At 35.5% G+C, this 9,925-nt stretch overlaps 1 protein-coding gene across 1 annotated transcript; it reads right to left on the bottom strand.

The window, feature by feature from the left end:
- Nucleotides 1–978: 978 nt before the first annotated feature.
- LOC133284282 (uncharacterized) lies at nt 979–4,981 on the bottom strand. Its single transcript, XM_061481282.1, has 6 exons — nt 4,456–4,981; nt 3,686–4,299; nt 2,505–2,697; nt 2,330–2,394; nt 2,007–2,217; nt 979–1,924 (listed from the first exon to the last, which is right to left on the bottom strand). Exons 1-6 carry the CDS (start codon nt 4,603–4,605, stop codon nt 1,550–1,552), a joined length of 1,608 nt encoding a protein of 535 aa, XP_061337266.1. The 5' UTR covers nt 4,606–4,981; the 3' UTR covers nt 979–1,549.
- Between the last annotated feature and the right edge of the window lie 4,944 nt (nt 4,982–9,925).

Here is a 9,925-nt window from a genome sequence, read left to right as displayed (position 1 = left end):
TTTATTAACCTCATGTTAAAGGAGATAAGTTATCTATGTTATAGAGACAAATTTGTGAACTCCACCACATGAAAAAATAAAAAGAAAAAAAAAGTGGCGCAATTATCGAAAAGTGTGTAAGAGGAAAAAATTATCTCATATAACATGAGAATAGTTTTTCCCATAATAATAATGATAATAATAAAATCTATCAACTTATCAAGAAGCCTACATCAACATGTTTTGAAAGCAGAAATCTTGAAATCCTTGCACCGTGTCAAAACGAGACAAGACATAACACAATATTTATCAAGTGTCACCTGGCATGATTAACTTATACCAATATAAGAATAATAAATCTTATATTAAATTTTAATATAAATTTTCATACATCTAACAGTTATAATTGATTGGATTACACCTATTAAATAATTATTAATTCTCAATAAATTATAATCGTTAGATACACAAAAATCAACATTTAAGATTTAATAAATCAACATTTAAAGTTTAATATAAGAATTATTATTCTTACACCGATATAAGATCGATGATCCTATATATATATATATATATATATATATATATATATATATATATATATGAGGTAGGATCCTTTAACATCAGAATTCAATTTGAAATTTGACACCTTATCTGAAAGCCATTAGATCAAAAAAGATCAATAGTGTCATATGTTTATAAATTAGAGCCGTTGATCTTTTTTGATCTAACGGCTATCAGATGAGGTGTCAAATTTAAAATTTGATACTGGTGTCAAATGATCCTACCTCTCTCTCTCTCTCTCTATATATATATATATATATATATGCTTATCATTTTTAAGCTGTTTGAGATAATTTTATCTTAAACCACTAAATCATAACCGTATAAAGATAGATCAATGATAATAAACGAAGAGAGAGAAAAAAAAAAATCATAACTATTCAAAGATGAATCAATTAATATAAAAAAATAAATAAACAAAACGACGTAGTTTGGAATAACCAGAGATAAATATATCTCAAGCAGTTTGGAATAAATCTTATATATATATTGAATTTCCTGTATAACAACAAAATAAGAAAAAAAATAACTAATTAATTTTTAACGAGCTCTTAATTATGTGATTTCATCGATCAACGCTAATAATGTCGAGCCTATGATACAAATGGCATTTCCGCCTCTGAAAGAAGACAAATTACAGATCCAACATCCCGGATCCCATTCTTCTTCTTCTTCTTTTATAACCAGTCGTAATTATTTTTTTAAGCCGAATTAGATCTCTACTGTGTTTCCACATGTTGTACTCTTTGAGCAGCTTAATTTCTCGAAAATTAACAAATAAAAATGAACAAATTCTATCGACAATCTAAAACTCTTCCAAAATATGTATCCTAAGGCGAAACTTAGCACTTGACAAATTCTGGAATTTGAATTACCAATGTTTTTTAATTTTTATTTTAGCTTTTGCGTTCGTAGAATTCTGCGTCCAAAACAATTTCAGAGGATGACTAATTACGTTAGTAGTACCGCGTGCACTGATATTGCTAATTATTGAGATTTAATTAATTCAAATGTGTGTATGTTGTTGCTCTGTGCTATTTTTCCAGTAATTATCTTCCCACTTTTCAACTCGCTTGATTAAATTGAGTTTGTGGCCATAAAATACCCTAAGCGATGTGGGGTCGAATGGAGGAGGCAAGGAGCACGGGGATTTTGTTGAAGGCTCCTTAACCATGGATTCAGTCATAAACTTCTTCTCCAACCCACTTCTTGTGCAGGCCATGTGCTCTGCGCAAAGCTCCACAGCTCCTTCAGGCACTCTTGGCTCAAACTTGAGGAGCTTGGAATATTCATATAGCAGATGGAACATGTAGTCATACACGTAATCCATGTTTAGCTCTTCTTGCATAAAGTTGCTCGCGGCTTTACCAATTTCCTGTATCTGTTAATTGGATGGAGATTACATGCATGTGGACTTTAAAACAACTATTGAAAGTTGAGTCAGATTGGCGAGCTAGACTTACCTTTTGCTTATTATTATTGCCCCAATCAACTGCATGTTTGATGGATTTACACTTTTCACTGTCCCGTATGGGCCAGTAATGCTGCAATGGCTGTAGGCTTCTTATGAAGAAATCATAGAAACGAGGCTTCACCAACAGCGTAGGGGAATCACAGGCTATAATGTATTTTTCACTGACAGACCACGCATATCCTTCAATATAAATCTTGTATCTGATTGGGAGGGACAATTATATATTATATTAATTTAATTATACATATAGGGTGATGAGTAGCACAAAATAATAAGTAATTAGAGAGAGACATGCAGGTGAAATATAACTACCTATATGTGCATTGGTTTGCCAAATCTGACCGATTGAATCCTTGTTGAGACTCTTGAATCCAATCCTACATGTTACAAATGTTGATTCCAGTGGAGGAAAATAGCATCATTTATCAGGGGAGTTATTGCATACATAATATGTAAGAGAGCTTATAATATGTGTATGTATATATACCTGCACAAATAAACGAGCATTCCAATCCTGCGTGTTTGAAACATTACACTTGAGGAGATCTTGCCTGGATTCATCAACAAAAGGGTTTCCCTTCCAATAGGCATATGGTTCTCTGTCATCCCATTTAATCCTTTTATTTCCCTTTTCTATATCCTTCAGCAGATGTTCCCAAGGCCTTATATTTATCTCCGCCCTAAAATAACAATTAACTTATCCATTAATTGAATGAACAGAATAACTTTCACAATAACGCAGCTTGAATGTGATGTGTGTATATAGTGACCTTGCATTATATAATGTGATGAATATGCTTAGCACTCGCCACTCGGACTCCAAGTCCAACAAAGTTATTGTATAGTGACCTTGCATTTAGTGAGTTGAAAGAAGAATTTAAATTCACTGCTGGATTTAGTATAATTTCTCATGGTATCAAACATAAGACTCATACATGTGTAAACTGTTATCATTTCTGACACGTAATTAGTTGACTTCTAATTTAAAAATAAAAAACTAAGGAATATTCCAACGTGATCAAGTGAGCTATTCAATTCATTAAAGTGAAATTTGTGGCTTAATTTTTTTTGGCACAAAATTCCTGCGGTCCAGTGGCAGAAAGATTCTCATAACATTTTCCAAAAGCGAATATAACTATTCATAACGTACTTAATTGGAAATGTACGGTAGGTCATACAAATGGGATATTGCCAATAAATCAAAAACCAAAGGCTAGCTGTATGTTTTGCAATTTGCATAGCCGCCGCCGCCACGAAACACTAGTATTCTTTCCACTAAAGTGTGCCCGTTTGGATGCCAAAAGCTGCTTTTTTTTCTACTAGAAAGTCCCTTTAGATGTGTAAAGTCACAAAATAAGTTAAACTTTTTTTTTAAGTTAAAAATTTTAGTTTCTAAAAAATATAAAAGTCAAAAATTAAATATTTTTAAAAAAATCTAAATAACTTTAAATTTTGTAAAAAAATACATCTAAAATGTAAGGCATAAAAAGCATATTTTTCATATCCAAATGGAACAATTAAACCTACCAAGCTCTGGTCAGGTCCACGCTGGTGCAGGCAAGTTAGAGTGGGGCCCTAACATTGATCACGCCTTAAACTTAATGGGGGAGGGAATGAATTGACATAAGAACTAAGAAGAATTGTGTGATTAGAATTCAGGGAACGTACCAACCCCAGAAGGACCAATCAGGGAACACAATGTCCGCCGTCCAACGATCACCGCAATAACGAAACAGAGGTGGCGGGCCCGTGATGTTGGGCCCACGGTAGTGGGGTGCTCGGATCACGGGCCTGTCATCACAGTCAAACATGAGCTCCAGGTCTGGCACTCTGCCAGGGTATCTCCTCAGAAGTTGAAGAATTCCCCATATCGTGAAAACGTCACGTGTCTGAATGGATTTCTTGTATTTCTCCACATACGCTCTTCCTTTCTTCACCACCAATCGGAAATGCGCCGTTTTCTTAGCTGTCTCCACCATCTCCCTCGTGATCCCTTTGTCCTGCCACACCCTCAGATCCTCGTGGATCCACCGGAAGTACTCCGGGCACACCGCTTCCTTGTCCTCCTCGTCCATTTCCAACGTTGTTGTTGTTGTTGGGTAATTTGTCGAACATGTTTGGTTCCCAACAACGCTACAATTGAGTGTGGCTTGTAACCTTTTCCTGGGTTTTTCTTCTCTGCTTTTATTATACTTTGCAAAAGCAGGCGCCACTAAGGTTTGGTTAGCATTGGCAATCGTGCTTTGTGCCGTGGGATTCCCGTTAGTGGTAGAAAGCGTAGGCTGCAAGATAGATAGATACCCAATTAGTCAAACGAAGATTGAAAGTTTGAATCAACCATATAATTAATTATATACATACAATAGCCTAACAAAAATTATATATATTCAATAACTGTAATTAACCATAAAGACAGTGGTGAGGGTTAACAAACCAACCCAGAGGGAAGAGAGGAAGACAGTGGTGAGGAGGATAAGAAGGAAAAGAAGAGAAGTGTAAAGAGCTGCAGGACCCTTCTTGAGGAGAGGGCGCCATAGAGTGGGCCCCGCCAATGGTTTCTTGGAACTTTGTGAAATGAATCTCTGCATATATAGATCCAGTTACGACTAGTGATGTCTTCTAAATTTGATGAAGGGAATGGTTCTGGTTCTGGTTCTGGTTGAAATGAAAGAGAAGACTAGAGAGAAGGGAGAGTAGTGAGTGATAGTGTGGAAGCGCTAGCTTATTTGAGGCATGAGGAGAACAATTAATTATGCAAAACTCTGACACCAAGAGTATCGATTACGGACAACAAACAATTATTGCACATGTAATAAGCAACAAATAGCAAGTTGCAATGATGATAGAGGGAATAATAGTTTAGTTTAATGTCAAGATGGTGGAAGCTGTTTCCCAGTTTGACAGACCACGCGGCCACGGTATTAGTCTTTAATTACTTGGGGAAGTAATCATATTCTCCATCTGGTTTGCGTTCCAAACCCTTGTTGTGGCGACTTAATCTTGAAAATCATGATTAAGATATTTTTACAAAAATAAAGAGCAATTAATTAATGCTTTTGTTGGTTACTGTAATCAACGCAAGTCATTTATTTTAAATTAATGCTTTCGGTAACGTACGTGTGCGAAAAACCAGAGAGTAAATTACTTTAACAGAAATGTTAAATGATTATCTTAATAATCATCTAAAGCGTATTTAGTAATTTCAGAATTGCAAGATTTTCCTTTTAATGTCTTTTTTATTTTATTTTATTTTATTTCATTTAAAACAAGTGATTTTAATGTTGTTTGGTATTTTTTTTGTTTTAGAAAACTTAAATATCCCATATTTTTAATTACTTTAAATTTTTATGTTACAGTTTTATTTCTTACCTTACAAATATCAGTTACTCAGATTCCCGAAATTTTTTTCTTAATTTTTCTTTTTTCAGTTAAATTTTTTTCTTTCTATTCTTATATTTGAATTAAATATAATATGCCATTAACAGTCTAATCTCTTAATTAATCTACTCTTCTTATGCATCTTTTTTCAATATTTTAATTAATTATGCATATTTTTTTATAATTATCAATATTTTCAAACAATTTTTATTTTAATTTAAAAATTTACCAAAATTTAAAAGACATATATAATGTATAAAACATTTTTAAGCATCCGTTTTAATTTACGTCATTGAAACCTGTCAAAGACTCCAGAGTCAAAAACCTTTCTTTTGACTAAAAAATTATCAGTGGTCTTCTAATTTTCTTTTGACAGAAATTTATGAAAAGAACTTTAAGGTTTCTCGTGCATTATTAAAATATACGGATATAATTCCTTCATTATTTCTAAAAATATTTTATCATAAATGATATAATTTAAAAATGGAAATTTTATTTAATTTTATATTACCGCATTTTATGTCAAATAATACAGCTTCTTCTGATAGCATGTGATCCTATTAGTTGCAATGGCATTCTGATATACTGCAACTTCTTCATATCCACGTGTATCAACGCTAGTGGTCCCTAGTTTCATGGAGTCAGTTAGCTTCTGTTTACAGTATAGTTTCAATTAGTTATAGATGCTGTTATAGTTAGTTGTATATCTTCCATATAGTTTTTATTCTTCTCTCCCTTCACCGTGTACTATATAAATGAACTCATGAGTTCCTGGTTCATTAAGATTCAATAATATGCATTTCACTAAAACCTTCTCTGATAAGATGGTATCAAAGCTTCTCGAGAAGCTCTGATTCTCCATTGTCTAGATCAAGCTTTTCTTCCGTTTTCTTTTTGATTTCTTGTTACTTCATCAATGGCGAATCAGAGCCTAGCCTTTGATTTTGTTTCAAATCCTTCTCACCCATACTACCTCCATCCAAGTGAAAATCCATCTCAAGTGTTAGTATCAACCTTACTTGATGGAAGAAACTACCATGTGTGGTCACGGGCCATGTCAATGGCTCTACTGTCAAAGAACAAAATTGGCTTTGTTGATGGAAGCCTACAATCACCTCCAACAATGGATCCAACATATGCTGGATGGCAACGATGCAATACCACAGTGTTGGCCTGGATTCATCACTCCATTTCTCCATCGATTCTTCAATCGATCTTATGGATAGACAAAGCAGAAGATGCTTGGAAAGACCTGAAGCAGCGTTTCTCACAAGCAGATATCTTCAAGATCTCAGACTTGCAAGAAGATATATATAAGCTGAGACAAGGAGATCGAAATATAGCTGATTATTTCACACAGTTGAAAGGTTTATGTGATGAACTGGAGAATTTGAGGCCACTGCCTGCATGTCAATGTTCTATGTCTTGCAATTGCCCTGCACTCACCGAGATCCGAGTTCGTAGGGATCAAGATCACACTATAAGGTTCTTGAAAGGTTTGAATGAGCAATATGCTCATGTCAGATCTCAGATCATGTTGATAAATCCTATGCCTGATGTAAATAAAGTCTTCTCCATGCTGGCTCAACAAGAAAGAGAATTTCATCTCAATATCTTAACTGATGATGCTTCAAAAATTTTCTTGAGCCAATCGGATGAAAACAGAAGAGGTTCCTTCCAAGGCAGAGGCAGAGATCGATCTAACTACAATGGAGGTAGAGGACAAATGCGTGAATCAAAGTATTGCACTCATTGCAAGATGAGCAATCACACTATAGAGACATGCTACTTCAAGCATGGTTTTCCCCCAGGGTACAAAAAGAGAATGGCAAATTGTGCTATGATAACAGAGAATGAGGATCAAGTCACTGATATGCAGAATGTCACTATGTCTTCCAAGCAATTTCATGATCTAATGCAGACAATTCAATGCTTCAAGGATTCGGCCAACATTTCTACTCATTTGAACTCTCCACCAAACCTTACACCACACACAGAACCTAGCCATCTCAATCTTGTGTCCACTTCAGCACTAAATGCTACCACCAATAATTCTGACTCAGGTAATCAGTTGCACTGGATCATCGATACTGGTGCAACTGATCACATAACATCCTCTATTTCAAACCTTGTTTCCTTTCATAAAATTCATCCTGTGTCTATCAATTTGCCAAATGGCTCCAAAGTTGTTTCTTGTTTTGCAGGAAATATTCATTTTTCTGCTGATTTTATATTACATGATGTGTTATATGTGCCTGAATTTTTTGTCAATTTGATTTCAGTTACGAAATTGATTTCCACTTTACATTGTTATATCATTTTTTCTAATTTTTCTTGTATTATTAAACAGATCCATACCAAGAAGGAGATTGGTATAGCTGAACAACATGGAAACTTGTTTGTCTTGGTCGATCCTCCTCATACCACAGCATCAAATAATACAGAAAGGAGTTCTACTCCTCATAAACCAGCATGCCATTCCATTAGTTGCAAAACCGATAACCATCTACTTTGGCATCTTAGACTAGGTCACATTTCCTCCACTGCCTTAAAACAAATGTCTATAAAATTTCCCTTTATTCCTTCTACAGTTGTATCCCCATGTGATGTATGCCATTTTGCTAGGCAACGCAAATTGCCATTTCCTGTAAGCACCTCTAAATCGAATAAATGTTTTGATCTTTTGCATATGGATATTTGGGGCCCTACACAACAAGTTTCTGTACATGGCCATAGATATTTTCTTTCTATTGTTGATGACCATTCTAGATATACATGGGTAATTTTTCTTAAATCTAAATCAGAAGCCAGATCTGCCATACAAAATTTTATTGTCTTTCATGAAAAACAATTTGATACTCATATCAAATGCATTCGAAGTGATAATGGTGCTGAGTTTCTTATGCACGAATTCTTTAAAACCAAAGGGATTTTTCATCACACTACTTGTGTTGAGACTCCTGAACAAAATGGCATAGTGGAAAGAAAACATCAACATATCATGAACATAGCTAGAGCATTGTCTTTTCAATCTAATGTTCCAAAACCATACTGGTGTTATATTATTGCTCATTCTGTTCATCTTATCAATAGACTTTGTACCCCACTCCTTGCATCCAACACCCCATATGAGATTCTACACTGTAAATCACCTACCCTCATTGAATTAAAAACATTTGGTTGTCTGTGCTATGCATCTACATTACATTCTCATCGCACAAAATTTGAAGCCCGAGCCCAAAAATGCATTTTCCTTGGATATCAGGAAGGAACCAAAGGATATCTTCTCCTTGAGCTGACTTCCCAAAAATTATTTTTATCACGAAATGTCCAATTCTATGAACTGGTTTTTCCTTATACACAGTCCTCCTCTGTCCATAACCATCATTCTCCTATACTGCCATGTGCTTATTCTCCCATTTTTGATGATTTCCTTCCATTCAATCATGTCCCTCATATCCTTCCCATTCCAACTACACAACCATCATCTTCTGCTACTACACAACCATTACCTTTAGTTTCTAACAATGATGCTGCTACTCACCTTCGTCGATCTTCCAGGACAAAGAAGCATCCAAATTATCTTTTGGACTATCACTGCAATCATGTTGTCTCAGCTATACAATCTCCTTCAGGTATTCCCTATCCCTTGTCCAATGTTCTGTCATATGATAAATGCTCTCCTTCTTATAAACGTTTCTGTTCTAACATCACTACCATCACTGAACCCAAATCTTATACTGAGGCCTCCAAATTTAAATGTTGGCAAGATGCTATGGATGCAGAATTATCTGCATTAGACATGAATCACACTTGGAAGCTAGTACCACTACCCCCTGGTAAACATACAGTTGGTTGTAAATGGGTATACAAGGTAAAACATAAGGCTGATGGCACAATTGAGAGATGTAAGGCAAGATTAGTTGCCAAAGGCTACACCCAATTGGAAGGGGTAGATTACTTTGACACTTTTAGTCCTGTTGCCAAGATGACTACTATCCGCACCATCTCCATTGCAGCTGCTAAGAATTGGATCCTTGAACAATTAGATGTCAACAATGCATTCTTGCATGGTGACTTAAATGAGGAGGTGTTCATGGCTTTACCTCCTGGCATTAAGGCACCTTCAGGAACTGTTTGCCACCTTCATAAGTCGCTCTATGGCCTCAAGCAAGCTAGTAGGCAATGGCATTCCAAATTGACTACTTCCTTGCTCTCTCTTGGCTACTCCCAATCTGTTGCTGATCCTTCCTTGTTTATTCGTCGTCAGGTTGATAGCTTCACTGCTCTTCTAATTTATGTAGATGACATTGTTCTGGGAGGTGATAGTGCTACTGAAATTCAACGGGTCAAGTCTGCTTTAGACACTCAATTTCGCATCAAAAACTTGGGTTCTCTGCGATTCTTCTTAGGACTGGAAATTGCACGCAACAAGTCTGGGATTGCTGTGAATCAGCGAAAGTATGCGTTGGAGATTTTGTCTGACTCTGGTCTTCTTGCTGCTAAGCCTTCCTCCACTCCAATGATCCC

This window comes from Gastrolobium bilobum, unplaced genomic scaffold, assembly GCF_033153095.1.
Source record: "Gastrolobium bilobum isolate Gb01-03AN ecotype WA unplaced genomic scaffold, APGP_CSIRO_Gbil_v1 utg2926, whole genome shotgun sequence".
NCBI lineage: Eukaryota > Viridiplantae > Streptophyta > Magnoliopsida > Fabales > Fabaceae > Gastrolobium > Gastrolobium bilobum.
Note: the sequence above shows the minus strand (reverse complement) of the source record. Positions and strands in the feature narration are given on the sequence as shown.